The 20,412-nt window shown below is 36.8% G+C and overlaps 2 protein-coding genes across 2 annotated transcripts; both read left to right on the top strand.

Moving 5' to 3' along the window:
* The first annotated feature begins 1,922 nt into the window (after positions 1 to 1,922).
* Positions 1,923 to 6,259, top strand: LOC131014901 (protein disulfide isomerase-like 1-3). The gene is made up of 12 exons (XM_057943047.1): positions 1,923 to 2,820; positions 3,394 to 3,523; positions 3,690 to 3,855; positions 3,945 to 4,063; positions 4,149 to 4,229; positions 4,387 to 4,473; positions 4,565 to 4,639; positions 4,716 to 4,784; positions 4,888 to 4,968; positions 5,072 to 5,206; positions 5,695 to 5,751; positions 5,869 to 6,259. Exons 1-12 carry the CDS (start codon positions 2,276 to 2,278, stop codon positions 6,037 to 6,039), a joined length of 1,716 nt encoding a protein of 571 aa, XP_057799030.1. The 5' UTR covers positions 1,923 to 2,275; the 3' UTR covers positions 6,040 to 6,259.
* An 803-nt stretch (positions 6,260 to 7,062) lies between these two features.
* On the top strand, positions 7,063 to 9,082 carry LOC131014947 (30S ribosomal protein S13, chloroplastic). Its single transcript, XM_057943133.1, has 3 exons — positions 7,063 to 7,431; positions 7,518 to 7,742; positions 8,802 to 9,082. The coding sequence occupies exons 1-3, from the start codon at positions 7,318 to 7,320 to the stop codon at positions 8,961 to 8,963; spliced, it is 501 nt and encodes a 166-aa protein (XP_057799116.1). The 5' UTR covers positions 7,063 to 7,317; the 3' UTR covers positions 8,964 to 9,082.
* Positions 9,083 to 20,412: the final 11,330 nt, after the last annotated feature.

Here is a 20,412-nt window from a genome sequence, read left to right as displayed (position 1 = left end):
CCATGAATCAAATGTAGAAACGAAGCATTAAGCAAAAAGGTTAGAAATAGCTCATCACTTATTCAGCCATTGCATGCAGTTCTTTTTTTGAAACCGCATGCAGTTCTTCTTTCTTTTGCTTTCAACTGAATGGGTAGTGAGACATTGAGAGGAAATTGGGTGAAAGAAATTGTGCAAATGATTCGATTCGAGTTTAAATTGTGTAAATGATTCGGAGATGAGTAGGAATTGTACGATTTTTGTAAATTATCTTTTTACAATTAATGTGTGTATTAAATATATAATAAGTGAAAAAAAAGATAGGAGTCGAGTCAAATTGAGTCAAGTTTGAAATAATCGTGCGAGTTCGAGCGTGTTTTTTGAGTGGCTCGCAAAATGCGGCTAAATCTATTTGCACTTATTATTTTGATTCATGGGATTTTGATAAGTTTTTCTTCAAATTCCCATATATTTTTTCTTTATTTATTTTTTGTGCAAATATGGAGGATTAATGGGGCTCGTCAAAGATTTAGTCTTCGTATAAAAAATGTATGCTTAATTAATTTAATGTGTGAGCATCTTAAGACCATCTTTAAAGTCACAACTAAAATACTGGAGCGCTGACCTAATTAATAAATTATTGTATTAGCAGAGAGTGCGTGCATTACACATAATTAATAAACTTCATATTAATAAATTGTTATAATTGAATAATTGTAGTATTAAATTTCACAATATACACTAATTAATATACAAAACTTGAAAATTTACTCTTTTGATCATGATTAACATAAAACCGAAGATATATTTTTAATTAATTTAGCAATGGATAAAAACATATAGATTTTTAATATATATTTAGTGAATTATTATGTTGTTATAGTATTTTTGGGATCTAATTCTTTTCTTTTAATAGAAAAATGAAGCGAAACCACAAATAGTATATTTTTTAATGTAGCAATGAATATGAAACTGAAAATAATTTTAATGTATATATAATGAATCAATATATATATTCTTCTAAATATAATTTATGAAATATATGTATATATTTATAAGTCTTATCAAAAAGTGTTGTTATTGGCTTGAAAGCCTTGAATGACGTTATCATAACTCATAAGAGTGATGAGGTATTGTTAAATCAAGAAGAACGTTGAATTCACCAATGAGACATAACTCAAATGACAAAGTTGAGATACCTAAAAACTCTTTTTTGTGAGAGGTTATGGGTTTATAGGTAGGATAAATTAAATTAATACAGATTAGTGTGATGTTTGATATCATGTGCAGTTAATATGGTCAACTCCTACTTAATCCTACTTCTTCATGCTATTTTGTGGGATTAACCCATACTAATAATCCGCCCACCCCCCTCGGATAAATTTAATACTGAGAAGTTGGATAAAAATTCTGCTACCCTTCCTCACGCATATCGATGCAAATGCCCAAGTAATGGTGGACACACATGATATTTTTAAAATTATGTGAGGATAGTTTTGGTATTAGATAACATAATCCAACATAATCTTATGGATATCAAACATAATATAGGATTAAGTAGCCATGATATCAAACACCCATGAAATAATATAAATCCACACTAATCCACACTAATTTCTCAAGATAATTTTAATCCTAATCAATGCTAAACTGCAAATCAAACGGCCCCTATATGGTGTAAATGTCTCGTCTGCGTACGAGTAACTTATTTGATTATACTTTAGATACATTTTATAATTTTCAAGAAAAATATTTTTTTTCATATTTATGTAGTGTTAAGGTCTCGCATGCGTACAAATAACTTATTTGATTATATATTAAATACGTCTCGTAATTTTTAAGAAAGAGAACAGTGAGTTTAACATAGGCCTTGGCTTTGTCTAAGGCCATTATTAATCTGAATTATCAAACACCTAAATAATGTAAAATTATTTATTTATCTTGCTTTATCACCTCCACCAAACAGTGTCCAAACCTCTAGTGTACTCCCCGGTTTTTTGCACCTCACTACACCAGATCCCTACCTTCCTCCGGACCAGAGACTCAAATCCTGTGCGGACAAGGGGATGGAAAGTCAAACATCTGATTCATTGCTTCCACGTGTTAACATATTATTGACAGTTCTACGTCGTCCTACCAATAACACACTCCCACGTGGCGCGTTCCTCCAGCGTGCTATTCGTGAACCCGCCACCGCCATTTTCGCTCTCTCCACTTCCTCTGTCACACTTCTCCACACTCAATTTCATGTTTAAATTCTCAGTTTTCGAGATATTCAGCTTATTAGTTTATTGCAATGGCGATTAAATCTCTGCTAGTTATCTCCATTTGTATCTGCTTATTTTGCTCGTATATGCATCCATCTTCGTCCACATCGGAAGAAGACGAAGATCTCAGTTTTCTCGAGCAGCAGGAGCAGAGCGATGCGGTACCATTGGGTGATTCTGACCACTATGGCCACCCCCACGACTACGAGAACTACGACGATCTGGAAGAAGACGAAGAATCGGCGGCGTACGGCGACGACGACGGAGGATACGCTGCCGCGGAGGTGGACGAGACGCACGTGGTCGTGCTAAAGCAATCGAACTTCAGCGAGTTCATTGAGAAGAACACGTTCGTGATGGTGGAGTTCTACGCGCCGTGGTGCGGCCATTGCCAGGCTCTGGCGCCGGAGTACGCGGCCGCCGCGACGGAGCTGAAGGACGAGGCGGTGGCTCTGGCGAAGGTCGACGCTACAGAGGAGACGGAGCTCAGCCAGAAGTTCGACGTGCAGGGATTCCCGACCATTTTCTTCTTCGTCGATGGCGTCCACAAACCCTACCCTGGTCAACGCTCTAAGTAAGATTTTATTGTCTCTAATTTTAATTTAATTATAAATTTTGATAATAGGAAATTGAAATGTTTTTCCTCTTCGAATCCATGCTGCTTTTGAAAATGGACCGAGTCAAAATGTTATTTTTAGGTGACGAGTAGAAGCATTCTATATTAATGTTGATGTGATTTATTTGAAATAAAATCAAGAATATCATGAAATCTTGTCTAGAAAGATTTAAATCTTCTCATACTAGGTTATGCTTTTGGATCTTGGAACGTGTTTTAAAGAACTATTATAACTATTATAATTAGCTAACAAAGTATGAAAATCTTAATTTTGTTGCATATTTATGCACTATGTTATAGTTTCTTGTTTTTCGTTTGCCAAATTATTAGTTCATACATATAGGTATAGCTGAAGAGTATATCTCACATGGCTTGCCAGATTAGAAGCAGGGTAAACGTCAATATTCATCTAATGAAAACATATGTTTCAACCAATTTTCAGATTGTTAGGAAGAAAATTTCAGAATGTGGTAATTACAGAGATTGAGAGCATTGGATCCAATGATGATGTAATGAATATTTATATTGTAGGGATGCCATTGTGTCGTGGTTGAAGAAAAAGACCGGTCCTGGATTGCACAATATTACAACCACAGAGGAGGCAGAACGCTTCTTGGCAGACGAGGACAAGATAGTTTTGGCCTATCTCGAGAGTCTGGTGGTATGATTTTGTCGATCTTAAATGGGAGTTTTCTTCTACTACCACATTGTGCATTGAATTTCTGTTAGCGTAGCTCGTTCCTGGATTATGCCTTCTTAAGGAGTTTATTAGAACTTGAACTATGAAGTAACTGTGTTCTAGCTTTGTATTTGAAATACTTATTTAGGGCTCGGACAGTGAGGAGTTCTCTGGTGCTTCAAAGCTCGAAGATGATGTTAACTTTTACCAGACAACCAGTCCAGAAGTAGCGAAACTCTTCCAGATTGATCCACAGACCAAACGTCCGTCTGTTGTCATGATCAAGAAAGATGAGGAAAAATTTAACCAATTTGGTCAGTTAAAGTTGTCCCACATCTTACAGAATTTAATTTCCTTTTTCCGTGTGAAGTAATAATATCTATTGACAATTTTCTATCATCAGGTGGTCAGTTCACTAAATCTGCAATAGCTAAATTTGTATACGAGAACAAGCTTCCTCTCGTCACCACTATGACTAGAGAAAGCGCACCTCTGGTGTTTGAGAATCCAATAAAGAAACAGGTGTTCTGCTTGTTTTCTTTATGGTTATACAGTGGAGATATCCTTTTGTCATTCCTTTGATTTATTGGTTATTTCTACATTGCAGTTGATACTTTTTACAACTTCTAATGACTCGGAGAAATTTTATCCGGTATTCACAGATGCAGCAAAAGTTTTCAAGGGAAAGGTGAGGAATGGCTATCAGTTTTCTTTTAAGTAATAGTAACATTTACACACTAGATCACGTAGTCTAGTGCATTACATGTTCTGTTCTCTCTCATATCTTTTGAATCTGTTTATCAAAAGTTTTCCCACCGAGAGATCTTATGTTTAACCATTTGCAGCTCTTATGTGTTTATGTCCAATTGGACAATGAAGATGTTGGAAAACCAGTTTCAGAGTACTTTGGAGTGGATGGAGAAACTCCAATTGTAAGCATTAGAATACGAAATTCTCTATACTTAATAGCACCTATGTTTTGGAGATTCAAGTATCAGATGATAACTGGGATGTTGGATGCAGGTTCTTGCATATACTGGAAATGATGATGCCCGGAAATTTATGTTAGATGGTGAAATAACTGTTGACAATATCAAGGTTAATAATTCACTCTCTTTTAGATTTTCGAAAACAACTTAAGATGCATTCAAAATGATTTTGTTTCGATATGCAGTCTTTTGGAGAGAAGTTCCTGGGAGACAATCTCAAGCCCTTCTACAAGTCGGACCCTATTCCAGAAAATGTAGTGCTTTCTTTTTCCTTAAAGATTATCTATGAAGATGTGGTAATATTAATGTTAGTGTAATGCCTTCATTCCAAATTCTTCGCCTTTTGTCCTAATGCAGAATGATGGGGATGTCAAGATTGTCGTTGGCGACAACTTTGATGAGATTGTCTTGGATGAGTCGAAAGATGTTCTTCTTGAGGTATAGATTTTCATTGCCACAACCAAAGTCGAACAACCTTAAAAGAATATGCCAGTGTAGAGTTTGTAATCTTGATTTATGATTATCGTTTGTTTACAAACAGATGTATGCTCCCTGGTGTGGACACTGTCAATCCTTGGAACCTATATATAACAAGCTTGGCAAGCATTTGAAAGGCATCGACTCACTCGTCATAGCTAAGATGGATGGGACGACAAATGAGCACCCACGAGCCAAGGTATTTCCGATATGGTTGTTTCATGGAGTTTCAAGGGTTAATTGCTGTGCCATTTACCTGAATATGTAATTTTCGCATGACTTTTAAAACGTTGCAATTACAACACCACTTTAAAAAATCGCAATTATAACACAGCCAATTGTGTTGAGTGAAAAAATTGAGGATGTTCCAAGTGAACATTTTGAAAGGCAGCGTTGTAATTGCAACTGCTTAAAATTATGTCAATGTTGAAAATTCGGGTAAAAATCGTGTTATGGTATGCAGCAATTAACCACCCCTCTAGAGAACAATGGACCTCGTATTCCTAGTAATCCCATTTTGATTTTTATTCTTAAATTTGCTACAACTAGGAAAAGAACACTCAGATTCAAGGTTGTTTGCTCATTTTTCACACAGTTTTTGAAACACATCGTAAATTTGTGCATGAGTTCTATTGTGAATGCTGGTTGAGAATATATTGATGGAAACCTTTTCATGTTGTCATGCAGCCTGATGGATTCCCCACAATTCTCTTCTTCCCGGCCGGAAACAAGAGCTTCGATCCGGTTAGATAGCTTTGCTTCTATTAACCCATTCTATTGCTGAACGCTTTATCTTGTTCTAACTGCTACATCCAGCCGATAACTATGAAAATTCAACCGGTTCAAACTATGCTCGTGCAGATTACTTTTGAAGATGATCGCACTGTGGTGGCCTTCTACAAGTTCTTGAAAAAACATGCGTCCATCCCATTCAAGCTTCAGAAGCCAGCCTCGTCAGAGCGGCACACTTCTCCTGATGCTGCTGCTAGCCACAAAGACAGCAGCAGCAGCGACGTGAAGGATGAGCTTTGAGTGTGTGAATCTGTCTCGGCTTGAACACAAAGTGCAGGGAAAAGTAATGGTGTATACAAACTCCTCTAATCAGGTTAGTTTAAAGGGAAATTTTTGTTATACTGAGTTACATATACTGCAAGGACAGGACAGGATGAAAGCCAATTGCTTTATAAATTATTTCCATCTAATTTATTATTCTGAGAAAATGTTCTATATATGTGAGGGTTAATGTGTTTCAGTGTTTTGAAGCATACCATGTATGTAGCTTGTTTCGTTTACTATGGAATCGAGGTCGAGTTTTAGCCCCCTGCATTGATGCAAACAACATGGCTAAAATGGTCATCACAGGGATAACATTTTCATCCATTTTTTCTTTTCTCAAGATAATTTTTTACGTTGAATTTTTCGCCTAGGCTTTTTAATACTCAATTTAATACGCCAGAGCTTATTCCTTAGTTGCCACAAGCTCAATTTAATACTCATTTAAGGGCCGTTCACTTGATTCCTATCCATTGAAAGAGTGAGATTATAAAAAATTATTTGCTTTAGAATAAAAATACTCAATCATGCAAAGTAATTGCTTTCTAAAGTTTTTTTATGCGATCGATTTTTGAATTCTATCCATCTTATCAATTATATGCGAAGTAAATGCGTTCTAAAGATTTTTTATGCGCCTGGTTAGTCTCACAAGCTTATTCTTTATTCACTCAAAAACTTAATACTATTAGTTACCGTTTTGTAATAATAATAATTACAGTAACGATTAGAAGAATAATAATACTTAACAAATCCAAAGATTAATTAAACTGAGCACAGGGCATAACATAATATCTGTATAAATTAAATTAAGGGGAAACATATAGGGCAAACATGAATAATGAATTGGGCTCAAAATATTGAAAACCAATAGCGAAAAGATAATTTTTTAAAAAAAAGTACTAATCCAACCTACAATTGTTGTCTTTCAACTGCCACAACTCATTACCATTTCAATTTTTCGAAACAAATAAATGTTAAAACAAAATAATGGGCATAGGAAATACTAACGAATATGATAAATGGGTAATTATTAGTAAATCAGTACTTTTGAAAATTGGGTATTTTGCAAATCACTAAAAATAATTAAAGCCAAAGCCCAGATGAATAGGGTGGAGTCGGTTTAATCCACTCCCATGCCCGACCCGAATAAGTCCGACTCGGTCCCAATAGGGTCGGATTCGAAACCCGCCCGAGTTTCAGCAACGGATAAGAAAAATAGCAGCACAGTCTCTTCCTCATCCCCAATTTTCACCGAAAATGGCGCAAGCGTTAGCTACACCAGTAGTGCCTTCTCTCTCTCTCATCTCCAATCCTATCTCTAACTCCTCCAAACTCTCTCTCTCGTTTCCGCTATCCACTGCTTTCCCCAAGGTAAAAGTGTCAATTTTTTTTTTTTCCGCTTTTCCGAGTATACAGATGGTTTGACTGTGTGTGATTTGCTTGTTTTGTGTGGTTAGGTCGGTGGATTGAGCATCAAATGCGCTCGTGTTGGCGGAGTCGAGATTCCGAACAACAAGAGAGTGGAGTACTCCTTGCAGTACATTCATGGAATCGGGCGCACTAGCGCCAGGCAGATTCTCAACGACCTCAATTACGACAACAAATTGACCAAGGATTTCTCTGAAGAGGAGCTCACCACTCTGCGTGAGGAGGTCTCCAAGTATATGATTGAAGGAGATCTTGTAAGTGTTTGATTGCTCGTGTTTCTGATTTTAGGTGAATTTTTTAGGTTGCTCTGTTGAGTGTCATTGGACTTAAGTTAGTTGAAGTGTTGATAGACTTGAACTTCTTGTGAATGAAGAAATAATGTAGTTAGGATTGATTTTGGGGAGGTTTTAGCACAAGGATTGAGCTAGAAATGGTATTGATGGACTAATATTGCTTGTGGAGATAATGTAGTTAGGATTGGTTTCGGGGAGATTTTAGTATAAGGATTGAGTTAGAAATTATGTGTTGATGGACTAATATTGCTTGTGAATGAACGAGACAATGTAGTTAGGCTTGATTCCTGGGGAGATTTTAGCACAAGGATTGAATTAGAAATGATGAATGCATGCTAAGCAACAACATTTGGTGTAGTTTGACCTTAGTTTTAAGTGGACATTGTCATCTTGAAGCATTTATGGTCGGGTAGAACTTGTCTCTAAATGCTAAAACTCAAGGCAAGAGGGTGTTCACGAGTCGAGTCCATACAAGTATCTACTATAGTTTCAAGCATTGTCATCTTGAAGCATTTGGAATAGGGTAGAGGGCGTTCATGAGTCCGAGTCACATATGAGTATAGTTTCAATTTTTCATATATCTCTTTCATTGTTTGGTATACTTACAGCCCAAGTTTGCATGGTGTGTCTTCACTCTTGTTTGCATTGGAGTTTTAAGGTCATGAGCTCTAGATGAACACGTTTGTAAACTATCTTGACTTGCCAAATTCATGAAAAATAAAGAAAAGAATGTACCTTAGATTGTTGCATGAATTCTAACCTGCCAATGTCGTTGCATTTAGTTGCAAGTGCTGACTTGTAGCAGTTAAAAATCCCCTAATCCTTGACATCAGTGTTGTAAAAATCTGTCTGGGCTAATCTGCCACATGCTTTGATGAATTGAACAATTTTGAGCTTGTTGGATTGTGTAATCCTTCGAATACTCAATCCTATTATGTATTGTTTCCATTTCTTTAATGATTTGTATGTAAGATGGGGGTTTGGATATGTAACAATGGGGTTTGTTGTTAACAACTGTAGAGGAGGTTCAATGCACTTGCGATTAGAAGGCTAAAGGAGATACAATGCTACCGCGGCGTGAGACACATTCAGGGATTGCCATGTAGAGGGCAGAGGACTAAGAACAACTGCAGAACCTTGAAGGGCAAAAGGGTGGCCATTCCTGGGAAAAAGAAGAAGTAATCTCTCTAATTTGTTGTGATTTTGTAGAATGTGAGACCTTCTCAAGGCTCAATCCTGTTTTGTAGTCAAAGGTAACTACTTCAAACCTCCAATTCAATTCTAATCATTTTTCTCTGTTTGAATTTGCATTTACTATGTGAATGTGCTCTTCGTATGTCTATTTTGCTCCTCTCTTCCCTAGGATAGTAGATTTGCAGTAATTCATGATCAAGCTTTAATCATTGCAGATTTTCTCGCCAAATGACATCAAATAAAAATGGTTAAGTGTATTGTGAGTGGAAAAATGATCTCATTTAAAAAGTAGTGTTAATGATAATTAATTGAAGATAATGAATTGTGAAATATTGTCTAAAATTGAAATTGGACTATTTTGTGAACATTTCAAAATAGTAAAAATTGATTATTTTTTGTGAACGGATGGATAGAGTATGATATTTGTATGAATATGAGTAAGTGTTTTGACTATATCTAAAACTTTTTTTTGAGAGGGACAAGAGCTTATATTAAGATAAATCGAAAATTGCAATATAAAGAGGAAAATCCGACTTCCAGATCATTACATTCGAATAAGAAAAAGCAAAATGAGCAAGTGTATGCGCCGCTCTATTAGCATCACGACGAGCGTGAAAAAACTTGTGAACCACCTTATCGCGAGCGTGGTTGAACACCTTCCAAAGGTCGTCACAGAGAAAGTCAGTACCATGGTGAGATTCATGAAAAAGATGAATAGCCAACAAAGAGTCCGAATAGAGCACCACCGGGCCGAAATCATGCGTCAAACAAAATCCATTCGCCACCAACATCGCATGAAGCTCGCCAATGAGAACCGTCGCGGTATGGCCAATTTCCTGACAGCCTGCAGCTACAATTTTGCCGGCCCCGACCCTCTGAGCATCCTCCTGATATGCCACATCCACATCGAGTCGAAGAATATCCGGCGGCGGCGGAAACCAGTGTGAAACTCCCTCCTTCGGCAGCACCTTCCCATCAATCTTCACACGCTCCCTAGCCTTGTGATATTCCTTAAGCAGCATACCTCCATTCATGAGAGTAAACCCGGAATTATCCTCACTGTCTCCATGCTTGAGAGAACACAGCTGCTTTCACCACAGTAAAAAAATCCTTGAATAAATCTTCCAAAGGTAAATGCTTGAGGTGGTGAATAAATCCTCCACAACCTTGAATAAAACTTAAGTGCTCTTTTTGCCCTAGCACTTTCAACTTGAGTTTATAGATAATAAAAGTAGAATGGAAGTACCCACGAGTCATTTGGGCCAGCTTCCCCAACGTATAGGCCAATCTGCGGCCCTACGCAATAAAGATTCAGATTTGTCCAATCAAGACATGTAAATATGATTGGATTTTTGGAGCCTACAAGGCTACAACTATATTGTCAAATCCCACCCCAAATTTAGATCATAAGTATTTGACAGCTGTAGAAAAAATACACAATAAAACAAGAAATTTTGCCATTTATAATGAATGATACTCCCTCCGTCGCGCGAGTCTTGACACGTTTGGGTTCGGCACGGGAATTAAGGAGTTGTAGATTAGTGTTTTAAGTGTGTAATTAATAAAGTATAAAATTGATAAAGTAGGAGAGAGAAGGTAATAAAAGTGATAAAGCAGGAGAGAGAATATAATAAAGGTGATAAAGTAGGAGAGAGAAGGTAATAATTATTGCCAAAAAAGGAAACGTGTCAAGATTCGTGGGACGGCCCAAAAAGGAAAACGTGTCAAGACTCGTGGGACGGAGGGAGTACTCCCTATGTTTTTTTAGTTTCCTATTGAGATTTTCTAAAAAAAAAAAAGTTTCTTATTGAGAAAAATTACCTTTGTGCCTATATTTATTATTTTCAAAGTTTAATTGCTAACTTATGATAGTATTAAAGAAAAAGGATAAAATAGGAACTTTGTGATCCCTTTTATTCTCAAATTCTAAAATAAGACACTTAAAATGGATTTTTTTTTTCTTTCTCAATAGGACACTTAAAAAAACCGAGGGACTGAATATTCCATGACATAAAATTTCTCGAAACCACGATCATTACAAAATATGAAAAATATCCATGTGAAAATATCAAATAAAGATGGGAATAACGTCTAATTATCAAGCAACTTCAAAATATTTTTATTCATAAATAAAAACCCTAATATATAGGAAAATGTTTCATTGAGAATGCTAAATGTGTTGAGAATTGAAAATTCGTCCGAACAGTTGCAAGCAAGTCATTTCATTTTGATGAATAAGTCAATAATTTTTTTGTTCATCGGTTGTATTTGGTAATTGGTATGTTCATAGAATTTATTGATTGTGTTCATTATTTTCATTTCTTACGAAAAATCAAATTCTAAATATAACCTAACCATGTAAATGACAATATATATTCCATATACATTCTTCTCACACACATTCATCTTGTGATTCTAAAAAAATTGTGAACTTCTAAACTCTAAACAACACCCTATGAGAAGTGGGCTCTCCTCGGAGTGGTCATCTGCTCTATCGATGTTGTATCTAAGCTTTCAAGATAAGACAAGGAGCTAATAAAGAATGAGATGCTGTAACGAATGCTTAAATTTATGGATGTTGAGTTTTTAAAGATATATTGTTGGAGAATTATCCACTCCCAAAACTATACGAAATATAACCTGAGCTGAAATTTTTTAGGGTTTCGAGGAAAGGGACAAGATGAGGAGATGCCCAAGATGTAGAAGGAACCTACTTTCTAGTATCTAGATTTATGATTTGCTATTCATTTAGGTTTATTTAGTTCAATTAATTTTCATTTCATACTAGTTATTTTTCAGTTTAATTTCATGTTATGTTACAGGCCAAAATGGTTATTAAAATCTCTTTATATTGGTTATCTTTTATGCCTATAATAAAGCAAAAAAAGAAATTTAACTAAAATAAAAAGAATTCAATTAAAACTAAAATAATAAATCAAATAAAACTATTTTGGCCTATATAACACAACAAGAAAACTGAAAATAGTACAAAATAAAATCTATTGAAATAAATAAATCTAGATTAATAGAAAATAATATATTTATAGATAGATACCACAATCAATCTAAATTTACGATACGAACATTGGCCTTTGAGGTTCATGTCTTCATCTTGGGCATCTCCTCTAAAATAATCTTTCAACTCACAAAATATTTTGTACAGCTTTGGAAGTGGACAATTCTCCAACAACAAATCTCTAACAATCTCAACGAATGCATGTGTGTTGACTTATTGGGTGTGACATTTGTTGGAAATATGGTTTTATGCCATATCTGAAAATTTTTATTTAATTAAATATTTATTATTTAATTAAAATAATGATTGGATGTTAATCTACATCTCGAGTAGATCAACGTGATATACTTGAAGTCTCAAAACCGATTTCCGGTGAGTGAGATATTGTATGTCAAAGTTTGGATGTTGAAGAGGGAAAATCAGTTTCAACTTCTGTGTTCAACGATTGCGGCCACCTACCGCGTTCAACGATTGCGGCCACCTACCGCACCCGCCGGAATTGACTGACGTTCCGTTCACACCGGCCGTTCACACCGGCCGTTCACACTAGGTTTAACACCTATAAATACGGGTGTGTTGTGAACTCATAACACACAACTTAGAACTCACAACTCAGAACTAACGACTCTGAGAACTCACAACTCACAACATATTCTGCATTCCACCTCAACCTCTAGCTCAGTTTTCGATCCTTATTCAGTTCGCCGGAGCTCGCCGGATTGTGGTGCTACATCCGACGAGACGAAGTCGTTTTACCTTTGGGGAAGATACGCCAAACCGAAGAGCACTACCGGGGCGATAATCTTCTTGCGGGAAGAGATTCATCTCGACTCGACTTATTTTATACGTATAATTTATTTATACAGTATATTTCAGTTGTATACAATTATTTGAGTTGTAATTTCTCAAATTATTTTCTTTGTAATATTTTCAATTATTTTGAGTTGTATTATCTCAAAATATTCATTTTGTAATATCTCGATCGTGTACCCGGTTCTAACAATCGCAAGAAGATTATTTCTCTGCCGTTGATACACGTTCGAGAAATGGCTCACACCGACGTCAATATGGATGGCTCCACCACCTCTGCAACCATCGGTTCAACCACGTCGTCAATATTTTCCTCGTTTGCATCAACGGGGGCTTCATCGTCAACATCTAGAACTATTGGTCTTGCCGAGAAACCATCAACGTTCTCAGGCAAGAACTTCAAATATTGGCAAGAGAAGATGTTATTCTACCTCACAACCGTGGGGTTTGCCGGATTCTTAATGGAGGATAAACCTCCAACCCCGAGTGAAAAGGAAGGGGAGACAAGCCAAGAAATTCGTGCCGGATATTTGAACTGGTGTCGCGGCGACTACTTGTGTCGTAACACCGTTCTCATGTCTCTGGACGAACGGCTCTACCGTGTTTTCAAGGTTCATGAAACCGCGAAACAATTGTGGGAGGCCCTTGATCTAAAGTATCAAGTGGACAAGGCGAATACTACCAAGTATGTCGTTGCCAAATGGTTGGAATATAAAATGGTTGACTCCCGACCATTGATGGACCAAGTGGAAGAGTTCCAAAATCTTTCACATGAGGTTCAAGCCGAAGGGATGCCCTTGGCGGATGCATTGCTCGTTGCAATCATCATAGAGAAATTACCTCCTAGTTGGAGGAAATTTCAAAACCTTTTGAAGCATGAGCGCTCGGAGATGTCCGTGCCGATATTGTTATCCAAGCTTCAAATGGAGGATCACGTGAGAAGTCGTGATCAAAGGGAAAAGCTCCGATGGAGGCAAAGGCCAATCTCGCCGAGAAAGGCGGTCCCTACAACAAACGTGGTCGCCCTAACCCTAATAATAAGGGTAAAGGGAAGCAAAGCGGTAGTCAACCATCAAAGTTTGATGGTGTATGTTATAATTGTGACAAAAAAGGTCACATGGCTAAGGATTGCCGCAAGCCAAAGCGGAAGAAAGCAAATGGCAACGTGAACAACGTCGAGAAGGACTTCGACGATTGGAACCACGATGACTTTGCTGCCATGATCTCCGAGGTGAATCATGTGGACAACCCGAACGCTTGGTTCGTGGATACCGGCGCTACCGTCCATATATGCATAAATCGTGAGTTGTTCCACAACTACAAAGAAGTGGAAAACAAAACGATAATGGAGGCTAGCGAACGGACATCCCAAGTCCTTGGCATGGGAGATGTGATTCTTCAACTCACGTCGGGCGTGGAGATCACATTGAAAGACGTATTACACGTTCCAACTGTCCGAAAGAATTTAATTTCGGGCTTTAGGCTTACGAATAAGGATTTTGAATTGTTTTTCAAATCTGACTATGTTGTAATACGCAAGTGGGGAAAGTTCCTAGGGAAAGGCTATGCCTCCGAAGGACTTTTCAAACTTGGTGTAAGAGCTTGTAAGCCTGCCAAGGCTAAGATCAATAAAGATGCATCAACCTCTTCTGCTTACTTGATTGAGTGTTCTGATTTATGGCATTGTAGACTTGGACATGTTAATCTAAATGCTATAAAGAGATTAGTAAAAATGAATTTACTAAAAGTTGATGAATACAACTCACAAGAAAAATGTGAAGTTTGTGTTGAAGCCAAAATGGCTAAGTTACCGTTTAAATCGGTAAAAAGGAGCACTCAACCTTTGGAACTTATTCACACTGATGTTTGTGATTTAAAGTTCGTGCAAACTAGAGGTGGCAAGAAGTACTTTATCACCTTTATAGACGATTGCACAAAGTATTGTTACCTTTACTTATTGAAAAGTAAAGATGAGGCTATTGAAGCTTTTATAAACTTCAAAAATGAAGCCGAGAATCAACTTGGATGTCGAATTAAGATGGTTCGAAGTGATAGAGGTGGAGAGTATGTAGCTCCGTTTGCTGAATTATGCAACGAAAGTGGTATAATCCATCAAACGACGGCTCCTTATTCACCACAATCTAACGGCGTTGCTGAACGCAAGAATCGAACTCTTAAGGAGATGATGAATGCCTTGTTGATTAGTTCAGGATTACCCCAGAACATGTGGGGGGAAGCTGTCTTAACGGCCAACTATATCTTGAACAAGATTCCACTCAAAGGGAAAGATGTAACTCCCTATGAGCTATGGAAAGGAAGGAAACCTTCGTATAAATACCTCAAAGTGTGGGGGTGTTTAGCCAAGGTAGAAGTGCCTTTACCAAAGCAAGTTATAATAGGACCTAAAACGGTGGATTGTATCTTCATTGGTCATGCACTTAATAGCAGTGCCTATCGTTTTATAGTGCACAGATCGGAGATACCTGATATACATGTTGGGACTACGATAGAATCAAGGAATGCTATATTCTTTGAAAATATCTATCCTCACAAGGATAAAGGTACATCGAACTCTAATGATGGAGTTGATGGTGATGCTACAGGTTCTAAACCTATGGAAGTAGCAAGTAATTCTACTCAAGTAGATGATGCCACAAGTTCTAATCCTGTACCACCTAATAGGAAAAGACCAAGGTCTAAACCTATGGATGTAGAACCAAGACGTGGGGAACGAGTTAGAAAAGCTAATGTCTATGGACCGGATTATGTTGTCTTAATGCTAGATGGCGAACCAGTGACGATTAAAGAAGCTATGTCTGGCTCAGATGCAACTCTCTGGAAAGAAGCCATCGATATTGAGATTGATTCCATTATGCAGAATCATACTTGGGTGTTAGTGGATCTACCACCCGGAAGTAAAGCTTTAGGATGCAAATGGATCCTAAAGAAGAAGTACAAATCTGATGGTACTATAGATAAGTACAAAGCCCGACTTGTCGTTCAAGGTTTCAGGCAGAAAGAAGGGTACGATTTCATCGATACCTATTCACCTGTGACCAGACTAACATCTATTCGGATGCTTCTCGCTATTGCTGCCTTGCACAATCTCGAGATTCACCAAATGGATGTGAAAACTGCGTTCTTGTATGGCGAGTTGGAAGATGAAATATATATGAAGCAACCTGAAGGGTTTGTAGTACCTGGGCAAGAGCACAAAGTATGCAAACTTCAAAGGTCTTTATATGGGTTGAAGCAAGCACCGCTTCAATGGCATTTAAAATTTGACAGTGTAATGTTGTCAAATGGATTCAGAATCAATGAGTGCGATAAATGTGTCTACATTAAGAATTCTAATAACGGATATGTTATTGTTTGTCTTTATGTAGATGACATGCTCATCATGGGAAGTAATTCCCGAGTGATTCAAGAAACCAAAGGCGTGCTAAGTAAAAACTTTAGCATGAAAGATATGGGCTTAGCTGATGTTATCCTTGGAATTAAAATTCTAAGAAGACCTGATGGTATTACTATAACACAATCTCACTACGTTGAGAAAGTGTTAAAGAAATTCAACGTTTTTGACAAGCCAATAGCTAAGACACCATGGGAACCTAGTGTGCATTTGAGTGTACACAAGGGAGAACCTGTTGACGCGATAGAATATGCGAAGATTATTGGGAGCTTGTTGTATCTAACAAATTGCACTCGTCCCGATATAGCATGCTCGGTCAACAAGTTGGGCAGCTTTACAGCTAACCCTAGTAATGAACATTGGAAAGCTCTTGAAAGGGTTTTGAGATATTTGAAATATACTCAAAACTATGCGATTCATTATACTAGGGAACCCTCTGTACTTGAAGGGTACTGTGATGCAAATTGGATATCTGATGCCAAAGACTCGTTTTCAACGAGCGGTTATGTATTCACTGTGGGGGGTGGTGCTGTGTCTTGGAAATCCAAGAAGCAAACATGTATTGCTAGATCGACCATGGAATCAGAATTCATAGCTTTGGATAAAGCTGGTGAAGAAGCCGAGTGGCTTAGAAATTTCCTCGAGGATATTCCATGTTGGTCGAAACCTGTGTCGTCCGTGATAATTCATTGTGATAGTCAAGCTGCTATCGGACGAGCACAAAACCATTTGTATAACGGTAAGTCGAGACATATTCGTCGACGTCATAATACCGTGAGACATTTGATCACTAGTGGAGTTATCTCAATTGATTATATAAGATCAATTGATAACATAGCGGATCCTTTGACAAAAAGTATCCATCGAGATCAGATGTATAAACTGTTAGGGGGAATGGGTTTGAAGTCCACAAATTAAGGATAATCATAGTGGCAACCCAACCATGATGACTGGAGGATCCCAAGAACTTGGTTCAATGGGAAAACTAAGTTATGAAAATCCGTGTGTTGAACACTCAAATTGCCTATTCCTTGTAGAACAGTGAGTGTTCGGAAACCTGCACGTGGTGAGGATAAGTCTTTGACTTTTAATGACTCTAGAACTCCTCGAAGAGGACAAGTATAGCAGGATACTTGAGTTAAGAGTCACCTATGTAAGTGTGAAGTGGGGCCGCTTCGATTGAAACACTTATGAATCCAAAGAGGTGTTCCAAGGCCTGTAATGGACACAAACGTGAGAACGAATAAGGATTGAAGCAATATTGTGTCAATATTGTTGACTCAGTATACACCGAGGAGGACTAGTTCAAGGAACACAATCCACTAGGCCGCCGGTATACTCGATAATATTGACTATGGCAGGTTCAAAGCCACAAGCTACCTTTCCAAATGCAATGTTGTATCTTAAGAGGACTGAGCTAAGTGTTTGCATACTTTCGCATACTGATTTCTCACTCATGTGGGGGATTGTTGGAAATATGGTTTTATGCCATATCTGAAAATTTTTATTTAATTAAATATTTATTATTTAATTAAAATAATGATTGGATGTTAATCTACATCTCGAGTAGATCAACGTGATATACTTGAAGTCTCAAAACCGATTTCCGGTGAGTGAGATATTGTATGTCAAAGTTTGGATGTTGAAGAGGGAAAATCAGTTTCAACTTCTGTGTTCAACGATTGCGGCCACCTACCGCGTTCAACGATTGCGGCCACCTACCGAGTTCAACGATTGCGGCCACCTACCGCGTTCAACGATTGCGGCCACCTACCGCACCCGCCGGAATTGACTGACGTTCCGTTCACACCGGCCGTTCACACCGGCCGTTCACACTAGGTTTAACACCTATAAATACGGGTGTGTTGTGAACTCATAACACACAACTTAGAACTCACAACTCAGAACTAACGACTCTGAGAACTCACAACTCACAACATATTCTGCATTCCACCTCAACCTCTAGCTCAGTTTTCGATCCTTATTCAGTTCGCCGGAGCTCGCCGGATTGTGGTGCTACATCCGACGAGACGAAGTCGTTTTACCTTTGGGGAAGATACGCCAAACCGAAGAGCACTACCGGGGCGATAATCTTCTTGCGGGAAGAGATTCATCTCGACTCGACTTATTTTATACGTATAATTTATTTATACAGTATATTTCAGTTGTATACAATTATTTGAGTTGTAATTTCTCAAATTATTTTCTTTGTAATATTTTCAATTATTTTGAGTTGTATTATCTCAAAATATTCATTTTGTAATATCTCGATCGTGTACCCGGTTCTAACAACATTTTCGATTTTGAGAAGAATTTCACAAGATCGTCAAGGTGTTGTTTTAGGATATATAATAAGATGAATATTGTGTGTGAGAAGAATGCATGCAAAAGTGTCCATTTTTTAAGATAAGGACAAATTATTTTGTGTTTTATTTATGAATGGAAATTAATATTTTGAAGTTGATTATATTCCGACGGCATTTTGATCAAGATTGTGATTTCGAAAAATTTATTTCATATCATCGTATATATATATAGTCCCAAATTAGATTTTCGGCGTTTTTTTTAGATCTATCTTAATATTGTATCTGGTGGGGCCATGTCCAAGAAAAACATACAACAAAACCAAATGTATTGAGAAATTATCCACCAAACAAGAAGCGTATAAACACAACATGATCTGAGACTGAGACATTGAAATAAAATTACTTCATATATATATATATCTCTCCAATTCAAACAACAACCTTATTACTCAATGATCTGAAAAATGAGTATTAATTAATTAAAAACTTTTGCAATGACAAACGGGATTATATTCTTTCTTATATTTGGGGTTATCAACGCACACCCCAGAAACACAGTAGCCGTTGCCGCAACCTGTTTTCTTGCACACAAAGTTGCAGTATTCATTCGAACATGGAATTGGATTTGTTGGGAAATCGAAATCTCCTTGCACACCATTCAAATCACCAAAGATTGCTACAAATATTAGAAAATACACCCAAAAATTTAGTGGAGATATATTTTTCCTCTCCATATTTGCAATTTTAGGATTTCTTTTTTTCTTTTTTGTATGAAATGATGAGAGCGTTTGTCACTTTGTTTTCTCTATATGTGACGATTTTGTATATGGGTAGCTAAGTATATATAGTAGAGGTGGTATGAGTTGATGACGTTTTTCCCTTATTTTATTGGAGGGTGACAATTATTATCTTGTTGAGACAGATTATGGTTGTAATTTTTGTATAGATGAAATTATATTTGTGTTTAACTGGAATCTGTCGAATTTAATGTAAGGTATTTGTATTTAATCAGGATTAATGCACAATATTTTAGAAGGGTTTGGGGTGGACTTTTAATTTTGTATGTTCACTTCATATGCATGCGTACCACTTTTTCTAGTATGGATGGTAGCAAATTGAAATTATTAGAAATATTATAATGTGCAATGAATGTTTCTTTTTGGGTAAATAAATTAAATGCTAAATAGCCCAGAAGGGCCAAGTTTATACAGAAACTAATGAAATAAAATAGATCGGAGAGAAAAACAACACGGTTTTAGCATGCTAAAACATGCCAGAATAATCACGCTCAAAATAGGTAATTAAAGTGGGTACAATAATATTTCATATATACTCTTAATTGGTAATAAATATTGTTTTTTAAATTTATTCAATATAGATTGATAGAAAATATGACATTATCCTTGTGTAACCTATGTTATATATAGCACACCCGCATATATACATATATATAGGCAGTAACTTTAATTTGAGGTATAAGTATATTTACAATCATAGTAAATTTTTATATGCAGTTGACCACACGTTACGGATCACTCACACACTTTAATAGAACATTTACAATTATCATATTAGAATATGTAAGTGGTCGTCTAATAGGACACTTGCAAATATTCCCCACGTCCCACTTTTTTTTATAAAAATTGTCTCATCTCTAATGACATTTTTAAAAAATAGGATGTGGTCTTTTTCCACTTTACATTTATTAAATAAATGGTCCATATCAACTTTACACTTCTTAACACTTTATTCTTAATCTTTGTGCCCATTTGTATTGTACTATCATTTAAAATGAGACGAAGAAAGTATCGTATTAAAATATATAAGAGACCTCCTCTTATAAAATGTGTTCAATACAAACTATATATAAAGACTGTATATATATATGTAAGT

The sequence above is a fragment of the Salvia miltiorrhiza genome, chromosome 3 (genome assembly GCF_028751815.1).
Source record: "Salvia miltiorrhiza cultivar Shanhuang (shh) chromosome 3, IMPLAD_Smil_shh, whole genome shotgun sequence".
Taxonomy (NCBI): Eukaryota; Viridiplantae; Streptophyta; class Magnoliopsida; order Lamiales; family Lamiaceae; genus Salvia; species Salvia miltiorrhiza.
The sequence above is the reverse complement of the archived record's forward strand: the minus strand, read 5'-3'. Positions and strand labels throughout refer to the sequence as shown.